This window comes from Episyrphus balteatus, chromosome 4 (genome assembly GCF_945859705.1).
Source record: "Episyrphus balteatus chromosome 4, idEpiBalt1.1, whole genome shotgun sequence".
NCBI classification, from domain to species: Eukaryota; Metazoa; Arthropoda; class Insecta; order Diptera; family Syrphidae; genus Episyrphus; species Episyrphus balteatus.
The window spans coordinates 2684410-2697488 of record NC_079137.1 but is presented as its reverse complement, the minus strand read 5'-3'; the positions used below and the strand labels follow the sequence as shown (position 1 = coordinate 2697488).

The 13079-nt window shown below is 32.9% G+C and overlaps 1 protein-coding gene across 1 annotated transcript in view; it reads right to left on the bottom strand.

The window, feature by feature from the left end:
- The window catches only part of LOC129917994 (zinc finger protein 546), an 88378-nt gene that overhangs the window by 26229 nt on the left and 49070 nt on the right, over positions 1 to 13079 (bottom strand). Inside the window, exons 3-5 of the mRNA XM_055998275.1 lie at positions 11765 to 12804; positions 11327 to 11704; positions 10906 to 11247 (exon numbers count right to left, since the gene is read on the bottom strand). Of these exons, the coding sequence (XP_055854250.1) occupies positions 10906 to 11247; positions 11327 to 11704; positions 11765 to 12804 (1760 nt within the window). The remainder of the gene's footprint in view (positions 1 to 10905; positions 11248 to 11326; positions 11705 to 11764; positions 12805 to 13079) is intronic.

Here is a 13079-nt window from a genome sequence, read left to right as displayed (position 1 = left end):
GTGACGAAATAAGAAATCCTAAACAAACATCCTATCCTCTATCTTGCTGTTTCTACTCTGTGTGATGGCGTTTCTGGAATCGATCCAATCCACTTGTGCGAGGACTTAACGAAAAGGATTTGTGCAATGTCTGGATATACCTTAGATATAGTAGAGATACATATAGAAGAGGCAAAGCTAGACGAGAAAAGACATTTGAATTTGATTCGCAGACGTTATCCTTGGCAATTTACGTTTTTGTTTGGCTGATGTCGGTGAATCGAATTGAATGAAAAAAAAACAGTAGCGGCGCACGGTTGTCCAAAATGACTTATCTCGTTGCAAAAATCATAACTTTTGAACGGATTGAGTTAGCGGTACAATTTTTTTTTTTATTTGAAGGACATTTCTAGGGCTGTTATACCAATGAATTTCAATAAAATTATTTCACAGGGTGTTTCGGAATCATCGGCCAAAAACAGATTTTCTTTAAAAAAAAAGTTTAAATTAAAATTGGTATGCCATTTTGTAGAAATCACTAATCCACATTTAAAAACAAAATTTCAAAAAAATACAACGTCCCGTTTTCGAAAATTTTATTTTTCAAAAAAAAATTTCAAAATTTTTTTAAAAATCCAAAAATTATTTTTTTTGAAATTTTATTTTTGGCTTATATTTGAGTTATATAAGTGCTTCTTCACAAAAAGTTTCGTTGAAATCGAATAAGCCGTTTTGGAGAATATCGGATTTGAAAAAAAAACGGTTTTATGGCAGGTACCGTAAAAAATCCATTCGGTTCCATTCATTAAGCCGAATAGGGTATGTGTACCAATCAATTGTTGATTCAAAATAAAAATATTTAGCTGCGCATGCTTGCGCACTGCCGAGATTTTGTACTTTGAAAAAAAATGAAGGCAGAAGGAACAGATTTTCTTTAAAAAAAATGTTTAAATTAAAATTGGTATGCCATTTTGTAGAAATCACTAATCCACATCTAAAAACAAAATTTCAAAAAAATACAATGTCCCGTTTTCGAAAATTTTATTTTTCAAAAAAAAATTTCAAAATTTTTTTAAAAATCCAAAAATTATTTTTTTTGAAATTTTATTTTTGGCTTATATTTGAGTTATATAAGTGCTTCTTCAAAAAAAGTTTCGTTGAAATCGAATAAGCCGTTTCGGAGAATATCGGATTTAAAAAAAACCGTTCTATGGCAGGTACCGTTAATAATGATTTTCCAAAAAAATTTTTTTCATTAGAAGATAGACCTTGTTTTCAAACTTACATTTGAATTTTTTAAACAAAATCGTTGGAGCCGTTTTTGAGCAATTACAGCTTTACTGAAATTGGTGTATGACAAGTACCGTTATTTTTGGCCCAAAAAAATTAATTCCAAAAACACCTCTGGAGGGTCTCCAAAAAATGCTACATACCAAATTTGAAGTCAATCGGTCCATCCGTTTAGGATGTAGATCCTTATACAGACAGAAAGACAGACGGACTTCCGGGACCAACTTTTTTGGCATTCTTTATAATCGTAATATCATGGAAAAGTGTAATCTGAACTTTTTTTAGATGTGAATTAGTGATTTCTACAAAATGGCATACCAATTTTAATTTAAATATTTTTTTTTTAAGAAAATCGGTTTTCGGCCGATGATTCCTAAACACCCTGTAAAACAATTTTCTTGAAATTCATTGGTGTAACAGCCCTGGAAATTTCCTTCAAATTAAAAAAAAAACTGTACCGCTACCTCAATCCGTTCAAAAGTTATGATTTTTGCAACGAGATAAGTCATTTTGGACAACAGTGCGGCGGCGGATTAAAGATTTTTTTATAGAGGGCCCATTAAACACGGGAAATTTCATGCACTTGAATTCCTTTTGACCGTTTCTTCTTTTTGGTACGATATTCTATTTTACGAGGCACTTAAAGGGTGCAACAAGTCATGAATTTTCCAGCACTCCTGCAGCCCATCAGGTAACTCACTACTTGCATTACTTTGTGCCTTGTCACATTTTTCGTCCTGTAACATTTTTCGCCTTATCAACTTGTCGCTTTGTTTGTTACCTTGTCACCTAGTCGCTACATCACTTTATCGCTCTGTCACTTTTTCGCCTTTTTGGCTCTTTTAACTTTCCGCCAAATCACCTTTTTTTATTTGTCGCGTCACCTTTTCGCCTTATGGCACCTGGTCAACCTATCGCCTCTGTTGCTTTGTCGACATAAAACCTTGCGCCTTGTTATTCTGTCACTTTGTCCCCAATTCCCCAAGTAAAAATAGAAATTGATTTTTTAAAGAAAGAAATAAAAAAAATCTTGACCGCCGCACCACAGCTGCACCACCGATGTTTAGCGGAAAATTTCGGCCCATCACCGCCGCACCACAACTGCAACACGTCCTTACCATTTTATTTTGAATGAAAAATTCGGTGCACCATGGTACATAATTTTGTATTATTGAAAAATAAAAAAATAACCGATGAGAAGGAGATTCGAACCCGAGTATCCAGAGCACTTTCAATTAGAAGTTCAACGCCTTAACCACTCGACCACTGTGCAAACTGGCAATTTGTTGCTGAAGTCAAAATAACTTTGAAGACGACTTAAACATTTGTATAAGTACGAGAATAGAATTTTTGACCATGGTGCGTGGTCGTACACCGAATTTTTTATTCAAAATGAAATGGTGGTGACGTGGTGCAGTCGTGGTGCAGCGAATTTTTTCCATATTTTCAAAATGAAATGGTGCGGTGCGGACGTGGTGCAGCGATAGTGCGGCGGATTAGAAATGTTTTAAATGGTGCGGACGGGGTGCAGCGGTGGTGCGGCGGAATTCCATTTTTACTCGGGTCGCCCGTCACTTTTTTGCCTTGTTACCTTGTCTTTTTATTACGCTTATCACGTTATTGCCTTGTCACTTTGTCCTTGCTTCATGAGGCGCTCAAAACTAACAAATCCACCCTTGTGAAGCATACCGCAGTACTTTTATATCAAAATCGATTATAAACAAAATTGTCTGCAAAAAAGCCTCAATTCGCAAAGGAATCTAGATATCATTGGAAAAGATCTTCAAGATTTATTTGTTTTACAAAAAAATCCAACACTTTGTCAACACTATTTTCTTTTATTTTTTCTTTCTCTGTCAGACGAAAAAAAAAATATTATTATGACACTATATGACAAGCTGACAGAATTACAACGAAAAAAGGACACAACATAATCAAGTGTAATTTTTTTTGTTTCAAAATAAAATTCAAATATTTCTATACGAACAAAATAACACATAACTACCTCTAAATTGCAAAGCAAAAGAAAAATAAAAGAAGACATTAAAAATGCATATCCTTGCAGGACATTTACGAGAACATTCATATTTCAGAGATGACTTCACTTATATGAAAATGTGTTTTGTATATCATTTTTGAAAAAAAATCCTTGCACTTAATTGTGTGCAAATAATTTTTCTTGTTTTTTTTTTTGTTCTTATTGTAATTCTTCTTATTTGTTGTTATTGTTTTTTTTATTTTTGTATATTATAATTTTTTTGCCTAGAAAAATATCCTTAATGACCACCATCACATGTATCATCACACACCCAAAAACTTATAAAAAAAAAAAAAACTCAGGGTGTGTGTTATAATAGTCCTGGCGTTGGTCATAAGCGTGATTTGTTATGAATTGCATGTGCTGCAAGTGTGTTCAGTTCAGGATCTAATGAGTTATTTTATACGCGAGAGTATGTAGTACATTTTTTTACGTTCGTTTTGGGTGCCATCTGCCTGCAGGATGTGTTTTTTAATTTATGATTATTGCAATTTTTTTGGTATTTTGTATTTATTTTTTTTTTTCATATTTGATGTTTTGTTTAAAATAAGGGAGAGGGGGGTTGTAGTTGTTACTCTTATTCTTAAGTTTTGTTTTTTGTATTAATAATTTGCATTGTTTCAAAATTAGGAATTTCCTTGAAGGATAAGTTATTATTGCCTCGGGGTTGTTATGATGCATTTTTTGATCATTTTACAAACAGCATGCTTATTGCAATTTTTTTGTGGAAAAAATACCAACAGGCTATTTTTAATCATTGTAAATGGACCTCCTTTTAATATCGATATGAATTAGTTACATTTTGGATTATCTTTGTTCAATAATTGTAGTAAATTCGTTGGATGTAAACGATATTTCAGCTTTTCACCTTTGATAAAGACAACATAGTTTCACTTTTTTTTCTCCACTAATCTATTCGGTTTTCAGGTAAACAGAACTTTAGAACTTTTAAGAGAACCGAAACGACTTTCATCATTTGACCTTATCCTAGTAGGGGTTCAATTTTAAGGCAGGAGCAGCAGGATAAGAGTGCAGTACTTCGTTTTTTAAACAAGGAACTTTGAGGTAATTTATTTTTCAAACCAGAGTAACAGAATATTTCTTTTGCCATGTTCAGATTTTTTCAATTGATGCAAGGGACTTTTTTTTGAGTTTTTTGAGAACGTAATTTTTTGTCGAAATTGCGAGCTATACAGCATTTTTTAATTAATTTTCTTGGACTCGGCTCGATCCAGGCGACTGCTTCATTGAAATTGACAGATGACAATACTACCGCAATTGTTTGAAATATTTGTATTTTCCAAAATATTGACAGGCGAACAAATTCTCAGTAATATACAATGAAAATTTTTACACGACAATTTTACCTATTCCAATTTTTGGAACTTGAGCGATCATTTTCAAAAGTTAAAAAAACTCCTTATTTCTCCAGACAAGTTTTCATACTAAAACCATTGAATAATTATAATTATTCAATGCTAATACTCTCAGTAGCCAGTTCAGAAAATTTTGTTTTTCAATTTTTTATTTTTTTTTTGTTTAGAGCCGATTTTTCAATCTTCTAATAAACAGTCAGTTAACTGTTCAACGAATAAATTTATTAGGCCCATAAACAATCGGATAACAACATTGAATTTTTCAATCAAGAATAATTTATTCTACAGAGTAACAAAAAAAAAATTGTCAAATTCAAAAATATTCAAAACTAAACGTCATTTTTATTTATAATTGTTTTTGTTTTCTTGTGCTTCTCTGTATTTTTTGTCAAAATTATTTCAAAGCAGCTCTGACAATTGACACAGTATTTTTATTGAAATAATTCCTTATAGCTCAGGGAAATTAGTCAAAATATGGGCATGAAATCGCATTTTTCGCGGGACAAAATTTTTTTCATAGAATGTGTTCGGGTGGTTGTCCTTATCATAAAAGTCAATTTGTTGGGATAATTGGAAGTTGGGAACAGCCGCCATCTTGGAAAAGAGATTGGTATCGTTTTTATTGAATAGCTCCATTGTTATTTATTTTAACAAAAAATGACAAAGGTAAGACTTATTAACAATAAAATTATCTAAGAAATGATATACAAAACAATTCCGTGAGTTGATTAAATAAAATTTTATAGTTGGTCAAAGTGCGGGTTTGTATCGCAAGGTTGGGACAAAATGACATTTTTTCATATATCTGACGAACTTTTGATTTGTTTGGATAATTCTTCAAGAATGAATTGTAGTACTTATAATTACCTATAAAATGAGCCCACAATCGTTATTGTCACCATCGTATTGTAGAAGTTATCTAACTCCGAAACTCTCCATGTACTAGTCAAAAGTAAGAAAAAAGCTGTTTTTTTGCTAGTAGGCCGAGAAAATTTTGGGATTAGAGGTATAACCAAAATATAAGTACGCAGTTTTGCAGCCATACGCGTGTTGATGTCGATTTCAAAGGTCTGACTACTCAAATTTTGTGCTTTATACGGTTTTTGGGGGGTTAAATAACGTAAGTTTTCCAGTTAATGTGAATGGGCTAAATTTATACTATTTGAAATTATAAATATACAAGCTGATGCTCTATTATTTTTCCTAAATCTGGACACCTCAATCTCGGCTATGGGGTTAATAGAACTCACGATATAAGCTTTTTTAACTAACCATATCAGGCTTTTCAATTCAAATAAACAAACAAAAATCTAAACAAAAAAAGCTTCTAAAACATAATCGTATAAACGGCTTATATATATAGTTCTATTGGTCACATCCTCAAGATTGGGGTGTTCAGATTTAGGAAAAATAATAGAGCATCAGCTTGTATATTTATAATTTCAAATAGTATAAATTTAACCCATTCACATTAACTGGAAAACTTACGTTATTTAACCCCCCAAAAACCGTATAAAGCACAAAATTTGAGTTGTCAGACCTTTGAAATCGACATCAACACGCGTATGGCTGCAAAACTGCGTACTTATATTTTGGTTATACCTCTACTCCCAAAATTTTCTCGGCCTACTAGCAAAAAAACAGCTTTTTTCTTACTTTTGACTAGTACATGGAGAGTTTCGGAGTTAGATAACTTCTACAATACGATGGTGACAATAACGATTGTGGGCTCATTTTATAGGTAATTATAAGTACTACAATTCATTCTTGAAGAATTATCCAAACAAATCAAAAGTTCGTCAGATATATGAAAAAATGTCATTTTGTCCCAACCTTGCGATACAAACCCGCACTTTGACCAACTATAAAATTTTATTTAATCAACTCACGGAATTGTTTTGTATATCATTTCTTAGATAATTTTATTGTTAATAAGTCTTACCTTTGTCATTTTTTGTTAAAATAAATAACAATGGAGCTATTCAATAAAAACGATACCAATCTCTTTTCCAAGATGGCGGCTGTTCCCAACTTCCAATTATCCCAACAAATTGACTTTTATGATAAGGACAACCACCCGAACACATTCCATGAAAAAAATTTTGTCCCGCGAAAAATGCGATTTAAATTACTAATTACCCTGGGCTATTAGAATAATTTTTATTCCTCTCTGAAAGAAGCAGATAGTTTTATTCATAGGAATAAGCTATATCTGCCTGTTGAAAAAATGATTTTTTCTCTATCAGGGGAATAAGTACTAACTGACTGTTTAACTGACTATTGAAAAATTGGCCCTTAATCAAATTTGTTAGAAAATATTTTTGTTTTGCTAATCAATTTAATTTCCTTTTTGTGCTTCAAATAATAAAAATTGCATCAGAAAATGAACTGAAAAATACTTACCATGTCAACAAGAGGAATAAAGGCGTGATGAATATTTACATATTTATGAAGCCTGGTTAAGAACGTAAAAGACTAAGGTCATCTCTAAGAAAAAAATTGAGGTAAGCGACTATTTTAATTCTCTTTTTTATCTTAAACCAGCTCCATTACTCGAGTGAGTAAAATTTTGTTAAAAAATGCTTCTAATCAGCTTTTTGAATCAAACATTTTTTTAAAAAGGAAAAGGCTGAAAATTATCCTCGAGTAAAATTTCGTTTAAAAAATGCTTCTAATCAGCTTTTTGAATCAAAATTTTTTTTTTAAAGAAAAAGGCTGAGAATTATCCTATCTTCTCTCGTTTTTACCGATAAACCGATTAGGATTGTGAAGTAATACAAGTACCTGAGGAAATATTAAAAAAATATAAATTTGGCCTTATCACGAATTCCTTTCGTATGTATCAGAAATTTTCAAGTCCCTTGGTAGTGACAATTTGTATGTAATTGTACATAACCAACGGATTCTGTGATTCTTGCAATGTAAGCAGTCTGCTGTTGCCGTACTGTTTTTTTTTTTTTTTTTTTTTCTTAATTTAAGCTTAGATTTTTGTGGACACAATTTTTGTTGAAAAAAAATTTAATTCGTTTTCAAAAATTAGGTAAATGATAACAAAAGATCTCCTATGTTTTAAAAAGAAAACAATATAAAAAGAGTTGGGGACAGTTTTTCATAATTTAACTGATGTTGGGAGCAGTTGGAAACAGGTATTTGGAAATAAAACAACACATTTTAAGTAAATTTTTGCAAATCCAGCACAGTCTTTTCTACTAATTTCAAAATCAATTTTTTTTTTGTTTCGAAAAATTGGTAAATTTGCAAAAAATAGAAGTTAAAATGTGATTTTCTATACAGTTTATACATAAATACATTTATTTAGTGTTTTGTTTTTCTTGGAAAACATGCTGTCAAAAACCTTCCATTTACCTACTTCCATTTGACATCAGTTCTTTTTGATACAATCAACTCTTTATACTCGTTCCAATTTTCTTCACTTGTCATAAACTTGCATTCATTTCCTATTTTGATGGCAAGTTTCTAAGAACCACTTTGGCTTCTGCACTCGCCAGCCAAGTCTTCAAGCACCCTTTTATATACAACTCTATACTTCTATTATGTACTCAAAAGTACTTACGCTCGAAATTGAATTCTAGCTAAATTGCATCAACCCAGAAAAAAAAAAAATAAACAACCACTCATCGTCATTTTCCGTTTCCTGAATCTTAAATCACCCAGAGACTAATAAAGACTCTCCCGCCAGAGAAGCCCAAGTCCATTTCCATTCATTTTATCGTTCACACACACAAACATAAAACTATACTCTCAACTTCAATATATTGAACTTTTCGATTTTTTTCCTCAAATGTCAATGATTTCCTCAGAATCCCTTTTTGCAAGGATGCATGCCACTCAATTTTACTCGCATATACGACGACAATAACGAGTAGGTGTAGATATATGTACAAAGCGACGAAGGACGAAAGACGCCTAGGCTACATGTCGTCCTCGGTCCTCCACTTATCCTCTAATGCACTTATACACTCTAAAAAGCTTGGAAAAGGGAATCCTCCTTTCGGCATTGCTCTATAGCAGCAACTTTCTCAATGGCGAATCAATAGCGATTTTCAAAACCTATTCTCAAAGGATAGGATATAATATTCCTTTAGCTTTGTATACAACTTCAAACTTCAGTCAACCAGGACATATTCACATTTTTCGTCGATGAAAATGAGGTCTGACTGAGGAAAAGTTGATTCGATTTTTGCAGAGTGCTGCGACATGCCATATCACTTTTTCTTTGGGGAGCAAGTTTGGTCACTTCAAAACTGTATGAGATGATGCAAAAAAGAAATTGTGTTTATTTTATGCAAAAGGTGAATTTCACAAAGAATGGAATAGTGCAGAATTATAAGAAATAGAAAAGATCCTTAGAAATTTGACTTGTGAAATTCTCCTTATTCCTCTCAAAAAGGCTTAGAAATAGACTGGCACTTATTGAATCTATTGCAATGATGCAAGCGCCCTCTATTGGGTGTGGCGGATATTATTGTGTACATATATATATTTGTAACTTCTCTCTGGCAAGTGCTCATTGCATTTACGTATTATTACGAAATAAAGTAGCTTTTTATGGGTTTTCGGGGATTTTATAATGTTTGATGTGAACATTAGAAATATATCGAGGTTTCAAAGAAGGAGGTGGTGGCGGCAAGTACACCAAAGGACATCATCGCATCATCGTGTATAGTGTACCAACCAACTTCACCATTTGCAAAAGTGAAATGTTTCACTCTAAAACGGGAGATGGAGTTGGGAATGGGTATTACAAACTGCAGATTGCATTAAATCGGTTAGTTTCATTGGAAATTTTTCACCCACTTTTGCCAGAGGCCATTAGGACTCTTTGGCAATTGCATTTGAAAATGGAAAAAAGCTTTATTGGGCTATGGGCTACCTATGTATATGGAGGCGAGTCGTTTTCTCTTATGGGAATATACCAACTATAGGTATATATATTTGGTGAGTACATCAAGGACCTACATATAGAGCCAGAGCGCGCTATTTCAGTAGATTTTTCGCTCTCAATAGTTGTTCCATAAGTGGACGATTGAAATGTTTTGTTTATTGCACTGGTGTTAATGTGAATTTCACCATATAATGCGATTTGGCAATCAGATTTAACGATAAATTCCCAAGCTTACATGTTTTACGACTTTGTATATAATAATGTCAGCCATTATTAGTTTTGATGTTGTTTTGAAGTCATGTGGGGTGGAGTCGGTATAACTGCACCAACGATGTAAACCACAGAAAAATGTTGGGAAAAAATGTTTTTCTAAATTTTGAGAGATAATAAAGTTATTTAAGTATAATGTCTCGTTGAGTAGATAATCAGCTCTAAAAATTTTTTTGTAGGCATTGTAAATGTATATTTGAGGTATGTTATTAAAGCTGAAATAATAAGCTTTCCGGTGATATGAAATGTATAGTAGGTTGTCATACAAAAAATGGACAAAAAGTTAATGGAAGGAACAAAAATTTGTTTTTTATGAAAACTGATTGTGTTCAAAAAATTCCAGCTCTTTTTGTAGATGTCCTACATGCATGATTGTGGTGATTATTTTTAGCTGATAAAATAACCTTTCCGATGGTATAAAATTTATAGTAAGTTGTCATATAAAAACATTGACAAAATGTTGTGCGAAGAAAAAAAAACTTTTTTGAAAGGATTTTATCCACAATTTTCGAAATGATTCCATTCTTAAGAAAGAGTAATTAAAATACTTATAGAAAAGACCCTCACATAAATCTTATTGATAATAGTTTGTAAAACATCATGAACTTTTAACCCTTTGGGTATTAGTGCTCCTAACTGTTTTGTCCTTTTGTGATTTATACTTTTCATCAAGCTTGTCAATGTTTTTTTGAGGTCAAAATATTGAACCATAGAACCGGAAAAATTAATGAAATGTATAAATTAAAGGAATAGTTTTAAATAGATGCGACGGATACCGGAAGAAAAACCAAACCACAATTTATATATTTCAATTAAAAGCAACGAGTAGTTTTAGGCCTTCTTGAAAATTCTATATAATTAAATTAAACAGGAAATAATTTCAATCTCCTAAATACATAACGAAACAATTCCAAAAAGTACGCAAGTAATTGCAGCTTTGTTTATGTTCTAATTTCACACACTTAACAATATTGTATTGTTACCCCACCACATTATCACTGCAAAAATTACAAAAAAATATCAAAAACTACTCTATTAGTACTCACTTTGTTCGAAATATCTTGCCACATGTATCGCATATAAAACTCTCATCCGTTGACCGTCGTCGACTGCCGCCCTTGTGGCGTTTCCTTACAACATCCCCAACCGAATGCACAAACTCCATGTGTTCTTTGTAATTATGTCGCCTCGAAAATGACCGTTTACAAATTTCACATTGGAAAATCTTTTCGTTGGTATGCTGACGCAAATGATACCGAAGTGAATGTTTGGCAAATGATTTCTCACAAAGTTGGCATTTAATTTTTGTCCCAGACGATTCGAGGGCTTCTAAGCCACCCTCTGAATGGATTATACGATGGAATATCAACTCGGATTCATAGGCAGAGCTGGAATGGAATTTTTGAATTAAATTTAAATTTATTTATTAAAATTATTAGGTTTTGAGGTTTTTTTAAGGATTCTTGCCTAAATGTGCAATCTGAACAATTCCAGGATTTTGTTGTTGGATCTTTTTGGGATGAGGTGTCTGTTTCGATTGTAGATGATGGTTTTTTAGAGGTTGATGCTACACATATTTTGTATCTTCTATGGGAACCTAGTTCTTGGGGCAGAGTAAAGGCTTCTCCACAAAGTGGACAAATATGTTTGATCTCGGGATGGACTGTGTTGAGATGGGCCTTTAGTTCCGATTTATTTGGGCAAGACTCTTTACAGTATGAGCACTTTCTCGAAGAAGTTTCTTTCAATTTCTTCTTGGAGATTTCCGGTGGGATCTCTTCAACCTTCTTACAGCCATCAGGATGACTTATTTGATGTAGCATGGCTTCAACTTCGGAAGAAGACCTGAAAAACAAAAATTTAAGCTTCAAAAGATTGAAAAAATGAGGAATCATTCTAACTTACATGTGATTACATTGTTCACATTTCAAATCATCTCCGGGATCCTCTTTAACTTTTGTACACCTCTCCTTTTTCGCTTTATTCAACTTTTCTGTGGACTTTTCACGGTGCTCTTTGGTCTTGCGATGCTTAATAGCTGCTTCAGAGTTGCTAAACTCTTCGTTACATATCGAACAATAAAACCGTCGTTTATTGTGCTTGAATTTCTCATGCCTCTGCAGAGCCGTCTTCGATTTGAGCACTTCTTCAGGACACAATGCACATCGAAACCTTGACTGATATTCATCAGATGCTGTTCCAATTGGTTCGGTTTTGAAGACTTCACATCGAAGTGCATGTTGTCGCAGTTCGATGTTATATCGAAAGCTTTGATGGCATTTTAGACATTCAATGGAGACCTTTTTACTTATAATTATCGGAACTGATCTATTGATAGCCATAATGACTTCCCCATGATCACTTCCTAAAAGATGACGTCTCATTTGATTGTTGTCTTCACATTCAAACTGACAGAAACTACACCAAAACTTGCCAGGTCCCTCAGTTCGATCACGATGTTCAACGGAATTCCAATGGTTTAGGAATTGTTCCTCATCATTGGCATAGAATTTACAGGGGCTACATTGAAATGGTGATTGAAGTACTATTTGATGGATATTGTCAAGAACCATTCCATATGACTTTGCTAAATTAGCACGTCTTCTAACATAATGATAGTGAGATATCAAATGTTTGCCCATTAGATATCTTTGCATTCGATGTTTGCATATTTCACATTTGACAAAAGTTTTTCGTCTTTTTCGCTTTGACGGATCAGGTTCGGGGGAAGTTTTTCGATTTAAGAGGAATTCTGGTGGAGCTGATTGAAGATTTTGTGTGGGTAGTTCAAGATGTTTGTCGACACCGGCACGTTCTAGTTGCTCTTCGGTTTCGGATTTTTTCAAATGGACAGCTGATTTTAAGTGTTTTTCGAAAATAGTTTTGGTCTTGAGTTTTCGACAGCAAATATTACACCAAAAGTCTTGTGGAGGTTGTGGAAGATCCTAAGGGAAATATTTAAACAAATAACGATGGAAAACAAAAATTTATTTTGGGTTAAATATAGAAACCTACGTTCCACACCAAATTTCTTTATTTTACATTAATCTTTTCATAGTTCTTTTAAAATTATTGGAATCAGTGCGACATATTCGTTCTACGTAGCGTTCTTTTATGGAACAACGTATTCCACAAATTTTAATTGACAATTTCTGAGCATACCTATGGTCGAAAAGCAAAAAGAAAAACTATCATCGTTTTTTAACCAAACACACCTATT